General features: G+C 51.4%; 7 protein-coding genes across 7 annotated transcripts; 2 read left to right on the forward strand and 5 right to left on the reverse strand.

Moving 5' to 3' along the window:
• Positions 1-54: 54 nt before the first annotated feature.
• SCP_0703320 (hypothetical protein) lies at positions 55-1019 on the reverse strand (the record flags this gene model as incomplete). Its single annotated transcript, XM_027760258.1, has 2 exons — positions 55-426; positions 552-1019. 2 exons carry the CDS (start codon positions 1017-1019, stop codon positions 55-57), a joined length of 840 nt encoding a protein of 279 aa, XP_027616059.1.
• A 244-nt stretch (positions 1020-1263) lies between these two features.
• SCP_0703330 (Methionyl-tRNA formyltransferase) lies at positions 1264-2863 on the reverse strand (the record flags this gene model as incomplete). The annotated part of the gene is made up of 8 exons (XM_027760259.1): positions 1264-1401; positions 1458-1640; positions 1709-1843; positions 1896-1997; positions 2063-2353; positions 2407-2489; positions 2546-2620; positions 2689-2863. 8 exons carry the CDS (start codon positions 2861-2863, stop codon positions 1264-1266), a joined length of 1182 nt encoding a protein of 393 aa, XP_027616060.1.
• A 508-nt stretch (positions 2864-3371) lies between these two features.
• On the reverse strand, positions 3372-4527 carry SCP_0703340 (hypothetical protein; the record flags this gene model as incomplete). Its single annotated transcript, XM_027760260.1, has 3 exons — positions 3372-3740; positions 3795-4445; positions 4510-4527. 3 exons carry the CDS (start codon positions 4525-4527, stop codon positions 3372-3374), a joined length of 1038 nt encoding a protein of 345 aa, XP_027616061.1.
• Positions 4528-4819: 292 nt separating this feature from the next.
• SCP_0703350 (predicted protein) lies at positions 4820-6614 on the reverse strand (the record flags this gene model as incomplete). Its single annotated transcript, XM_027760261.1, has 2 exons — positions 4820-5580; positions 5633-6614. 2 exons carry the CDS (start codon positions 6612-6614, stop codon positions 4820-4822), a joined length of 1743 nt encoding a protein of 580 aa, XP_027616062.1.
• A 481-nt stretch (positions 6615-7095) lies between these two features.
• SCP_0703360 (hypothetical protein) lies at positions 7096-8473 on the reverse strand (the record flags this gene model as incomplete). Its single annotated transcript, XM_027760262.1, has 5 exons — positions 7096-7214; positions 7265-7324; positions 7378-7730; positions 7782-8048; positions 8100-8473. The coding sequence occupies 5 exons, from the start codon at positions 8471-8473 to the stop codon at positions 7096-7098; spliced, it is 1173 nt and encodes a 390-aa protein (XP_027616063.1).
• Positions 8474-9315: 842 nt separating this feature from the next.
• Positions 9316-9829, forward strand: SCP_0703370 (hypothetical protein; the record flags this gene model as incomplete). Its single annotated transcript, XM_027760263.1, has 2 exons — positions 9316-9409; positions 9486-9829. The coding sequence occupies 2 exons, from the start codon at positions 9316-9318 to the stop codon at positions 9827-9829; spliced, it is 438 nt and encodes a 145-aa protein (XP_027616064.1).
• Positions 9830-10512: 683 nt separating this feature from the next.
• Positions 10513-12188, forward strand: SCP_0703380 (Decapping nuclease RAI1; the record flags this gene model as incomplete). The annotated part of the gene is made up of 6 exons (XM_027760264.1): positions 10513-10937; positions 11004-11114; positions 11169-11386; positions 11445-11532; positions 11595-11640; positions 11703-12188. The coding sequence occupies 6 exons, from the start codon at positions 10513-10515 to the stop codon at positions 12186-12188; spliced, it is 1374 nt and encodes a 457-aa protein (XP_027616065.1).
• Between the last annotated feature and the right edge of the window lie 613 nt (positions 12189-12801).

The raw sequence follows: 12801 nt of genomic DNA on the forward strand, positions 1-12801 counted from the left end.
GATGTGTCAACTGCAGGGAGGCGGGATAGCAACATTAATATTAATTGTCCCACCTCAGTCGGTGCCATACAGTTGAAACTCCCAAGGCAACTTCTGCCTTGGGCCTTCTTCACTGAACCAAATTCTGCGTACCCGACAGGTGGCGTAAATCTTGACGTACGACACATGAGAGTATGGCCCGCTGGGCAACAAAGCGCCTGTATTAGGCCGCCCACCGCTACCAATGCAGGGCCGGCCGTCGTCATCGGATTCTTCGTGCTCTTCTTCATCGCTACGGGACAGGGTCGCAGAGGAGAAGTATGGAAGTAACGAGGGTAAATTGATGGCGATGGTGCACCATGATGTGAGCGGGTTGGAGGATGACGGTGGGAACGACAACGGAAGATGAAGCAGCGGGGAATTCGCCAACTTCAAGCGGGGTTGTTTCTGCCGGTAAAAGGTTAGGCTACATAATGCCACACCACGCAAAGATAGCTAAAACTCAGTGCATTCAAGGTATCGCTGCAACTATTACCAGAAGTCATAGCAAAATTACAAGTGAAAGACAGCACCTGGAACGTCGAGCATCGGACGATGCCCTCCCTTCCTGCTTGATCCACGATCCCAATCTCAAAGGACCATTCTTTGCCGAGGTTGCGAACTTGTAGACAGAGCCAAGGATGCTGTATCCCAAGTTCATTGCGGCCGGAACGACCGGCGCTCCCACGGAGGGCTTCCGAGCCTGCGAGCACTGGGGGGCAACGCACATATGTCGTCCTCAGAGTGGGCGACTGAATATGGAGTACAGTCTGTGTCAACATATAATCGGGATTCGTACTGTCCTCGGTGGGATCGTCAAGTGAAGATCGAAGGGTTGCCGGAGGCGGTGGTGCCGGAAGCCTCGTGTAATCTTTCAGAAGACACATGAAGGAGTCAGACGGAAGAGAGGTGTCCGTATGAGATGAGAATAAACCGAGTGGGTCGCTTCCCGTGGACGAGAAGAGCGACACCAGGCCTGGCTGAACGGCAGAGGAGAACATGAGAGCGTGAGAAATAAGTGTGTCTACATTAGCGGCGATTTATCTAGATCTTGTTTGAGCAGATCACTTCGCACAAAGGCTACGATATCGATTGGAGTCATTGGACAGAGGGTATTTTCTGGTATGGTCTCACTGTGTACTAGTAGGACCAGGCAGAAAGAAAGGCATTAATTACTCAAGTTCTAATTTGCAGCAATAGTCAAGCAATAGTCATCGCGGATTGAGGCAGACTTGTACTAAATAATCAAGGGGTGAGGTCGTGTAATTGCTCCGCTGTGAGCAATTGAACAGGGCCCTCTTCTCCACCGTTCAAACGCATACCTGGTCTTACTCCGTTCCACCATTCTTTTGCGCTGATCAGCGAACGATCTTGCTGTTTCACCTGTGAAAAGCCAGATCATTAACTCAAACGACGTAGACCAGGTAATTGAACATCACCTGCGGAACGGAGAGTAGCGTATCTGACGCACATCGAATGAGCAAATTCTTGGAAGGCGGGTGAAAAGTAGCTGTCCCAGGTTCCGGTAGATAGCCTCGTAATCTTGATGGCCATTCAGCAAGACTAGTCGGAGAGTGCAACTGAAGTGTTCTGTTCGTCTTCAGGTATGCCATAATAGGTTTCTGGAAGAACGGCGAAGACACGAGCAATATAGCGAGCAGCAGCCATATGTTATGATAGGCAACCGCACCTGGTGTGAGATCCCTCGGTAGCATCTCACGATATCTTCCGCAGACATCGTCTTGAAATTTATGACGGTATCTTCCGCTTTGATGAGGGGGGCGCGAGGAGCGGCTGGATCAAACGGCTGAGGTATTGAGTTTGCCTGAATATTACAGTGAGGCACCGCTAGCCACCACGAGCAGTAGATTGCGCACCTTCCCTGCCATCATATCGCGGAGGACCGACACCAACAGCTTCCCGCCTTCCAGTGCTAAACGATCTCTCAATTCTGGAAATGCAATATTGTCTGGTATTGGCTAGACGCAAGGTCAGCAGCACTCTCCTTTTCAGTTTCTTGTCAATACAATCAATTATAACTTACCAGACGTTTACTTCCCCAGATATCTCCAGAATCGATTCCCTTCTTAAACTCCGTCATCTGTATGACGCATACTCCTGTCTCTTTTCGCCCTTCGATCAGTGCATGCTGAATGGGTGCCGCACCACGGTAAGCAGGAAGCAGAGAAGGGTGTACATTAAGTCGTCTTGAAGGCAAGAACTGGTACAAGAGTGACGTTGGCAAGATACGCCCAAAGGATGCCGTAATTAGGAGATGAGCCGCCGAGGGAAGTGACTGTGTGGAGGATTCTCCAGTTCCGAATGGTTGCGGAGGCTGAGGTAGATGCAATCGTTGGCAAGGTCAGAAGAAACTACTAGTCGGCGCACCTTCCAACTCCTGAAGCCGGGCTTGTCCGGCGGTATTGAATGTACAGGAAGGTCCAATTGTTGTCCGAGAATTTTCAGCGGTGCTGGATGAATTTTTTAGAATAGAATGACAAAAGTGATCGCGACAAATACTACTTACATACAGATATTTTAGAGCCATGTCTGCCTGTCTTCATATCCGGCTGTGTTACGATCTGGATCTCATCCCATACGTCTAAGTGTCTGCAAAGTTGAATCACCAAGGCTCCAGACCTATAGTAAGAGCGTGGCATAGAAACTGACCTTCCGCTGCGTGAAACTGCTCGAGTACCAGACACGAGAATTCGTCTCTTCCAAAAAATAATACTTTGAAAGGTCGACCGGTCGGCGACGAACTGCGATGCAAACCTCGAATCCCTCTAAAGATTAGGTGCCGATGCAGCTGCCAGTTTCCCCAACGCATTCCAATGTGATACATAGTCAAGAGACCTCTGCAGCCTGAGGCTCCACGGGCAGGTGGTGACGAGCGCGTGATGTCACGCGTTCAATTAGCCGGTAAATTCTCCGACCTGAGTTGGTTTGGCACTCTCAGATGCATCATCACTACATCAGTGCAGATACCCAATGGAAGTTATATACAAATACAGGAAGTATACTACAGGAACTAAACCAAAAGTTTTCGGAATTAGGCTAAGCATAATGTACACCAACTCAGGTGGATAGTACTGTAACTTCATCGATACAATGAATGTGAGAGCGAACAGGTCTAGAAAAAGGCAGAGCATTGACAGCAAATGTATAGTTTGATGGAGGGTGAGATGAAAGCATAAATGTAGCAGCTGATAGGGATGTTTCATGTTGCAAAGATTAGTGTACGATAGCAACTTTAGCATGGTCAGGTATAATAGAATGGCACAGGCATCGTATTGGTACTTCCTGGCTATCTCAGCTTCAGTGTCATAACACATTAATGATCACTCGCCAACTCAAAATTGTGCATCATTGGTCAAATAAAGGATGCGGTTACGTTCCTCCTCTGTTGGAGGGGACACGCGGGGTCGAGTGACTCTTTTCTTTCGCGTTGTCTCCTGTGGACGGATCCTCAGCTGCCTCTTGCTTGCAGTAGGATGCAGCACATCGGCAACAGATTTTGGACTCAGAGCAGGACCTCGACTGCGGTCAACATGGGAAGAGGAATTTGTGTTATCCACAACAACGGCGAGTGTGGAAAAGGTGTTCACAGGGGATTCAAATCCAGGAGAACTGTCATGCACAAACTGTGAGAATATTTCCTCGTACGAGTTGCACTCGTCTGGGATAGCAGCCGAGTTACTCATATCTGCGGTAAGCCCGCTCTGGACTTCCAGGCATCGGTGAGCGACACGAAAGCCATCAGAACGAGTACTCACCTCATTTGCCACTGAAAATGAGTTAGTATCGTGACCAGCCGCCAGGTCGATATGCGCGGTACGTGCTTTGAGGTCACGTAGTTCTGCATCCAGCCACAAAAGCTGGTTGGTGAGACTCCCAATCTCAGAGTCCTTCGTTGCGACAGATTCTGCATGTTCCATCTCCAGCTTGGTGCAACGCGCCTTGTAGACCTCAAGCTCGTCCAGATGGTCCTGGACAATGTGCCTTAACTTCGTCACATCCTCCGTCAATCGAAGTGTGTCTAGACGGGCTTGGATAAGCTCGTTCTCCGTGGTGCGGAGCGCGTCCGCTTGGGCTTTGGTGCGCTCGACGTCTGCCGGGCCCGCACGCGCCCACGCCTGCGCAAGCTCAGTCTCTGCGGCGTGAGCCCGGGCTTCCGCGGCCTTCACGCCAGTCTCTGCGGAATGCGCACGTACGAGAGCCTCTGTGAGAGCTTTGGTAGCGATCTCTTGAGCGCGTCCAAACTCAGCCTCGCGCTCGGCATGTTCCTTCTGAAGCGCATCGCGAACCTTGGCCTTCTCGCACTCGACAAGCGCGACCAAGGCGTTTGCTCCAGATTGCACGGAGGCTGACATCCTAAGCGGGGGCTGCTGCCGCGCGTCTCCACGTATCTGTGGAGGGCCAGGTGGCTGCGAACATTATACTTAGCTGTGAGGCGTGACCAAGGATTTCATTGATGGCTGGAGAACACACCAGTGGTTCTGAATTCATTACAAATCTTGAATAAGGATATTCGTAGCGTACTGCGAGACGAAGGAGCGCGTAGTAGTAGTATACAGGAAAGGGCGAATCGATCGAGGCGGAGTAGAGAAATCGTGAGCGAATCTCACTTCATTATTGGAAACCGTGACGGTTCCCGCGGCGCTTGCAACTGCTTGCTGCCGCTAATTTGCGGGATCGACGTACATTGTATGGACTGTCATATTCGACTGTGGTGCATAAACGAGGACAAAGTGAAGCAGTTAGGTAAGATATGCGGTGAAATCTACGAGAGGTATAATGATCACATCCGCATCGAAGGGTGGCTGATACCCAATCCTATCGAATCAGACCGCATGATATGCAAACGCTCCCACTCATCGTCCGAGGAAGGGAAATAGTCTTCCCTATCCTCCCTGAACACCCCACTGGATGACAACCTTGTCACTTCAGGTCTGATCACGGGGCGTACTGACCCCAATGCGCCCATGATCCTCTCCGCATCCGCCCTCACGTCTTCCCCACTCAGCCTGTACTGCTTGGGCATGATACCCTTCCCGAACGTTCGCGTGACATGGTTCGCGCAGAGCAGCGCCACCACGATGTTCAGGACGTGGATCGGAACGAGCGCGAACGTGGTAGACCAGATCAGCCCGAGGTTCTCTCGCTCGAAACGGTATAGCTTCCCCTTGCATCCGGGCAGAGGCGTCCTAGGGTAGCAGCGCTTGGAAGGCGTAGCCTCGTGGAGCGCGCTATAGTACCCGCAGCAGCGCAGCGTGTCCTGGATGATGAGTCGTCCAAGGGGCGTGTACCACTGACTCCACGCGAGGTTGAGTTTGCGATCCAGCGAGAATGCCCATCGCTTGTAGGATGTATAACCAATCACGAGCATTGAGATGAATGCGGGCCACAACAGGAGGGCGTAGATCGCAAGTATGGGGCGGGAGTTCAGGATGGTACCGCTTATCCCCACCAGGAACGTGAGCAGGAGAATCGAGGACGCAAGTGTAATAAGAATGAGAATGTCGTTGTCTGCGACATACATCACATTGGCCATTTCCCATGCTTGCAGACACGTTATTTAGTGACACTGTATGAGGACGGAAGACAGACTCACTTCGCCACCAAGTTACAATCGCACAAACCAGGCCAGCGAGGCCATATACGAACACTGTACTGACGGACAGTACCAAGCACCATTTGTGTGTCGGCCACCGATCCACTCGGTCAATCCCAAGGCCCTCTCCTTCTTCCAGCATAGTCGCAGCGAACGCAGACTTGTGCCCGGACCGGCCGCCCTCGAAAGTGGGATTCCTGATGGAGCGAGGTCTGGGAAACTTCTGTGTGAACCTGTCGGTGGTACTTAATGACGGTAGCAGTGCAGGTCGTTTAAGCAGAGTTGTCGTGGACAAACTGGAATCCCCTGAACAAGTGGACACGGCGGTACTGCCTTCCGACACATCAGAGAGCGTGGTCGCATTACGATGGTTTCGTGGGCGCACGTCCGCAGGAGCACCCGTCGATGCGCTCTGTACTCCGCGCACAGAGAAGAGCCGAGGAAGGAACGATCGGATAACACCACCACTAGTACGAGACGTGAAGTCTGGAGTAGGCAATCTAGATATCTGGGACACGGACGTTTGCGTCGTATCCGTAGTACGCGTGGATTCATTCCTTGGTGGGGCTGCTGGTCGCGGAGTAAGAGGCACCGGGCTAAAAGCCACCGGTGAATCGCAAACTTCATCACCCGCCGCCTGCGCTCTTGGGGGGAAACCACTTCCGTAAGACCGGTGAGGGTCAAGGGAAAAGTCTGAAGCCGCCAGCAGTGGCGATCCATTGGAGATCCCTTGCAAAGGGGGTAGGTTAGGCAGCGGCGGTGAGACTCTGGAAGGCCGCACTAGCAGAATTGTGGGTTCGCCCCGGAGGTCGTCGGCGTCTTCTACTTGCACGGTAAGTGTCCCTTCGTGGAGTAAAGAATCTCTACGCGGTCTGTAGTGCGGCGTCAACCCATCTGGGTTGGGACTGTAAGCGCCAGAGCGATGGCGGATGAACGAGTCCCTTGCCAGTGCTGAGGACGACGAAGGAAACCGGCGGTCCATGGTGATGTGTAGGAACGAGTGAAGTGTCAGCCAACGTGTCACGCTATACTCACCTTCTGTCATTGCGGGCTGGTTTGAAATCGACTTAACGAAATTCCACAGTAATCTGGGACCTGGGTATGTCTCAAACTGAACTGAGCTCCACTGCTGCAGCTCATAGATTCACTGCCGATCTCGTGGTCAGTCAGATGGAAGGGATATAAAGCGGACATTTACTTGGGGTAATGATACTTCGACCGAATAGTTGAGTTGATCATCACAGTTCACATTATCAATGTCATAGAAGCCAACGTGAGACGTACTGATATGTCAAGTAAAACCATAGGATAGGAATATCAAAGTGCAAGTCCAGAAGATGCATGGATGAGCTATATCACGAATACGATGTAAGAAGTCCGTCGACCAGTCCATTCGCGACCATAAAGCGGGAGTAAAGATAGATGTTAAACGTGATAAACATGAAAAGTTCACCCGCGAAACCTCAAACAGAGTTTAACGATAACGTGATTGGACACGATGCTTCAGTGACCGCAGCCGAGGTGGACTTCTTACCCACCAGTCCAATAATCGACATGTCGAGAAAGAAGTTGAATTGCACGGCTGGTACATGTTAGATGCTCCTTCGCCGTCTCAATTGACGGAAGACTCACGAGGGCGTGATCCTTCAGTGATCGCGGCTGGGTTCTTGCACGCGTTGTACCAATTTGCCCCTAGATTAAATGGTTACCATGGAGTTTCTAATTTGGAATATCGGAGGACGTACAGGTCTGGTCCGAGTCGTTTGAGGCAATATACGAGAAATTAAGCGGAACTTGGATATACGGATACGCCTTGGCTGGCAATGTAAGTGAACCGGTATGGCCAGTGGCGACTTGTCTGCCGGTGGTGAGGTCGTAGACAAGCGCGTTCATGCTCGAGATATGTAAAGGGATGAAATTCCCTTGAGTGTTGACTTGTATGTTCGCAACGGCTGGAAAACTGAAATTGGCGGGAGAGCGCGAGAATTCCGTAGGGATCGTCTCGTTGAATGGGGCAGTAGCATTTCCCAATGGAGTGGTGTTGCTAAACGCGAAGCTTGGTACTCTTGGGATAGTAAATGCAAGGATAATCCCAACGCTGGACGACCGCTGTCAGCGAGCACCCGCAGCGAGGTAACCACTAACTTACACGATACACAAGCCAAATACGAAGTATACCGTGAACCGTCTTGTGCCGTACCTCCCACAGCATCCGCGCTCGCCCCGATTCCAGGCAGTCCATTTCTGCGCAAACGACTCGCGTGCTTCCTCTCGCCGCGCCGCCTTCGTCATGCCACGAAGTTCTTCGGCTTTCCATTCTGGACCAAGCGCCGGAACTGTGACCAGTTCAACAGGTGCCCCGCTGTTTAAATTCTCTTCCAGCTTGAGGGGAGACGGTGAAGGAACTTGGCGGTATCTACCACGGACGGATGAATGACGAATTGGCATGTTGTACAACGTCACTTACCCAGAATCATTGCTGACGAAAGCAGAAGAGTAGCGGGGACCGGCATTGTTAAAGTCCGCGTAAATATCCCAACCGTCGTCCTTCGACAGCATGCTCTCCTCGTCCGCGCCTCCCTTCACGGGTTCCTCTCTCCCAGTGTGAATGAACGACATGCGGTTGTAACCGGCACCACGTTTACCACCGTGCACATCTACGCTGGTACGAGGGTTTGGATCTGCATTGTAGAAGGACGATGCAGAATCAAGTCTTGTGTGCTGAGGCTGGCCGTACTGGGGTGCCGATGGAGAGAAGTCAGCATTGAGGGCATCTGAGCTTTTGCGACCACCATAGAAGGATGACACTTGGGACCGACGATCGTAGTCCATCCCAGACATGAATGCAACTTTGAGGGGTTGTGAACGAAAGATAGGTGTATGTGGGGACGGCGAGCCGCGTTCTGGAGTCTGGAAGCCAGATGTGGCTGAAGGGTGACGGAGTTGCAAGATTATTGCGCGGAGCCAGAATCCAACCAATTTTATCAGATCTCTAGTTTCCTTCTTTCCACCAAATCCTCCACCGAGAACCACAGCTGGTAGTTGACCACGCCCATGCAGCCATTATCACCAAACTCAGGGCAGCCCATAGAAATGCGTCATATCCTCCAAGTAGTCCCGTGCCTGCATGTCCCCGCAATCTAGGTACATTTGCTGTCTACCCATGGCTGGCTGTGTACGACGACTTCCAAACAGACTTTGCACAGCATCTGGATAGTGAAAATGCCCACCGGACTCTCCGACCGACACTAGTACTTCATGACCAGCACAGCTGTGTACTTCTGTTCCGGCTTTTCCTCTTGGTGATCCTAACCTTCCGAGATACATTCATAAGTGAACCCTGCTCCCTCGCGGCATGCTGGCATACCTGGGTATACGCGCGCTCGCGATGGTGAAAAACATTGACGTCGCGGGTCTCTGAAGTATTGCACTGCCTGGACACGCGAGACAACACGGATTGGCTCAGGAAATGAGGTATTTTCTACTCTCCAGAGCCAAGTCATTGTGTGCCAGGCGCCTTGGACTGCGGATCCATTCTCCTGCGCGTCTTACCGCAAGATTTAAGTAGCGCTACTGTCCTCGATTTCCAGGCTCCCCGACCTCACATTGTCCAGTAGCCTCCCGTGCATTCGCAGAGAACCCTTACTCATCGCCCCGCCATCTCTCCTTCTCCGACCGCTACCATGATGGTCAACATGTCATACGTTTCGGTTGCCAGCCGCGATGATAAACCAGCCTTACGGCTGAATGTGGAGATTGTCATGGTTGCTGCATTAGGTGCGCTCAGAGCAGCAGTATTTTTTGAAGTACACTCCGAAAGCCTGACTTGACGTTGTCTTCGGTCTCCACGCAGTTTGTTTTATTATGGTTATTATTGCGTTCGTCTTCGTCGCATCCTCTCGTCATCACTCCGCATCTCCGTCGACAGACGTCACTGCGACGTCACATCCGCGTCGAGGGATAAATATCGCTGCCATTGTTGCACCCTTTCACCGCGACACTTCTCCCAGGGACCCTGAGTCTGATCATAATGAAGCTCAGGCACACGACGACGTCAGCTTGGCGACATCAGTAACCACCGTATCGCGTCATCCTTCGACCCTCTCGGGATCCACAGCTGTTGAGGGAATACAGAATCACGCGGTCAGCCCATCTACTACAAAAATGGAGGAGGTAGATGCAAATTCGAAGTCATAATCTAGGCAGCACGACTGCTGGCTCTGGCGTATACAGTAGGACGGCAGGGCCAGCGGAATCCGTTATCCGTTATCCAGGCTATTGGCCTGTTAACACCCTTTAGCGTATTGTTCCATTAGTTTTGTTTCTCCTCTCTGGACTGCCACCTTAGGAAACCCCTTCGGATTTGGATACCCCGTATTGGGAACCCCTTCGGATTTGGATACCCCGTAGTTCGACCTCTGTCCGACGTTGGAAGAGTGGATGGGATGCGACTGGCCTCCCGTGTGATCATTTGTTTTGACCCCTACTAGGTATCTTCATCCCCTTTAGAGGGCTCGTACTTGGTGCTGTCTTTCTAAGTGTTACGAAGTGCGCGGCTTGTCGTACCACCGCGTCCTACCCACCGTGAAGCATCTCGTCGATAGCGCAGCTGGCGGCCACAGCCCCATTAATAATAAATATGCGATGCACAGCCTCTTCCCTTCTGTTTCGGTATCGTAGAATATTGAAGAGATACCGAGTCGGCCTGAAAAACGGTGGTACTTAGATATACCAAATATAGAAAGTATCCTTCCTGATTCGACCAGTCCCTAGACCCCGGTCACCGGATGGCTTTTTGACTGCGACCCGTCATTACACCCGCGGGCTAATTCACCACTAGGACTCTCGCGGTCTGTATTAAGCCTCACATTCTGTTGGTCATGTCTTCAAAAAAACGCACTGTCTCTGAAGTATTGGAAGATGACTCTGACCGTCAGACACGACGTCGGGCAGCGGTGGAGACTGTGCCAGTGCGCGATCACTCGTTAGCATACCCTTCAATATTGGCGTCGGCCAAACCGGTGCCATTCCAACAACCCCTTCCTTTGTTGACGTTTTCGTATACCCCGGATCGACTGCTGGAGTTCACCGATTCTGCGCTGAGGTACTATGTCGAACCTCCAAAGCGTGCGGAACTCAGATATGGGTACGAGAGGTGGGTGCGTCGGCCAGAGGAGAAGGGCAGGCTGGATGGTTTGCTGAAAGCTGTGTCGAAAGTGAGGACCAGGATGGATGCGGGTGGAAGTGACGGTGGGGCCTGGCTCAGAGATGTCGGCGTCATCTCGTGGAGAGGCGTCATGACCAAGTGAGTGATGCCAGCCCCAACGCTACTGTCGAAAGCTTACCACGGCACCCTGATAATGTGAGAGAGAATTTTAACAGCGCCATATGAACAGCGAGACGGCTGGGAGATGAATGTGATGGAAGTCAATGGCACGTTGTATTTGGAAGAGCATTTGTCGGATGCCAGACTTGCAGAGAAGTATGCATCCTCATCCCGGGCTTGTCAAACCGTTACTGAGCGCTATGTATACAGGAACGATATTGTGCCGCACCATCGATTACAGTCTTACTACGGGTATTCGTTTGAGTCCTGGTCAACCTCATCCAAATCTGGTCCCAGGGAAACAGTGGAAGGGCATCTTCCAGGATGGGGTGGAGACGTGGACACCAACGTGCAGTGGTGTAGTGTTGTCAAGACCAAGCTGGGGGATACACGAATAGTCATAGGGGGTGAGGTGGATTGTGTGAGGGGTAAAACTCAAAATTTCTTCATGGGAAGCATGGGACATCTTATGATTTTACGCCGTAGGCACATTCACGGGGAAGACCGATACGTTCGTTGAGCTGAAGACTTCTCTGGCTATAAGAGGACCTCAGGATGAAGCTAAATTCGAGAAGTGAGCATTCATGCCGTTTGTACATACTGCTCATATAATTATTAAATTCACTGCTCTACTAGGAAGCTTCTCAAATTCTACTTCCAGTCGTTCTTGTTGGGCGTTCCTGTGAGCATTCCCATCTTATTTTCTTCTTCTTCAGACCAGTGATCTCATTTTTGTGCTTTCAGGAAATTGTTGTCGGCTTCCGGACACCCTCAGGTCAACTGACCACGTTACAATCGTTCAAAACAATTGAGATTCCCCGCCTTGTCCGTGGTAAACCGGGTGCTTGGGATCCACTGATCTGTCTCGACTGGGGATACCGATTCCTGTCTTTCCTCAAGTCCGTTATCCATCCGCGATACGATGATACCGCTATTCTTGTGGGTAAGGGTAACACCGAGGAAGCAAATACGAAAGCTCGTGTGTGGCGAGTCAAATTCGTTCAGGGTTCCGGCGTCAGCGTGTCACCACTCGACGACTCTGGCGTTGGCGAGGTGGAGGGCGACGAAGACAGAGTCGGGTTTCTTCCGAAGTGGTATTGGGACGGACTTCAAGTACCTGATCCTATTCACAACAAAGAGGAAGATGTTTCTGAGGAACCGCACAATCAGGATCTGGAGAGAACGACAGCGACTCCTGCTGTCAGTCTGCCACGGGGATGGCAGATCTAATCTGCGGGGTAAGCTGGCTTCTCACCAGCCTCAAAAGTTGGCGTTAGGAGTGCTACTTGAGCCTTCCATAGGTTACGACAGGTTGTATCGATCTCCGCGGTTAGGATGGGCTTACGCCTTTTCTCTGTCAGCTCGTACGGACACCGATATCGTTACCACCGTATCCTACGTTATACTAGGGGGTGTCCAATATCCATGGGTTCCATAGCTGAAAGGAAGGCATACGCAGTATGATCTATCTCAGAAAAACTTTGAAATTTGACGGCACATCTCAAGTACAGCTGGGCGACAACATCTTCAGGCTGTTCCTCAGCAGTCGACGCGCAGGTGAGTCACCTTACGGCGCATTCAGCACACGGAAGTCATGATGAGGACCGATAATCTCCGTTCTGTCGTGCCATCTAGTGGACAGGACCATTATAATACCGTATTACTGGAATGTAATGTGCCTTGGACAGCACTCGAACCTAGTCCCTTGCCAATTTTGTCTGCTCGTGCAGTGACTAGCCATGATCATGATGCACGATGATCGATGAGCCACGATGATCATCTTGCCTTACCACTGGCATCTCTTGCTCTGCTCCAGTTTCTCTACCTCGCCCTGCGATTTGTA

Source organism: Sparassis crispa (assembly GCF_003851025.1).
Source record: "Sparassis crispa DNA, contig_000006F, whole genome shotgun sequence".
NCBI lineage: Eukaryota > Fungi > Basidiomycota > Agaricomycetes > Polyporales > Sparassidaceae > Sparassis > Sparassis crispa.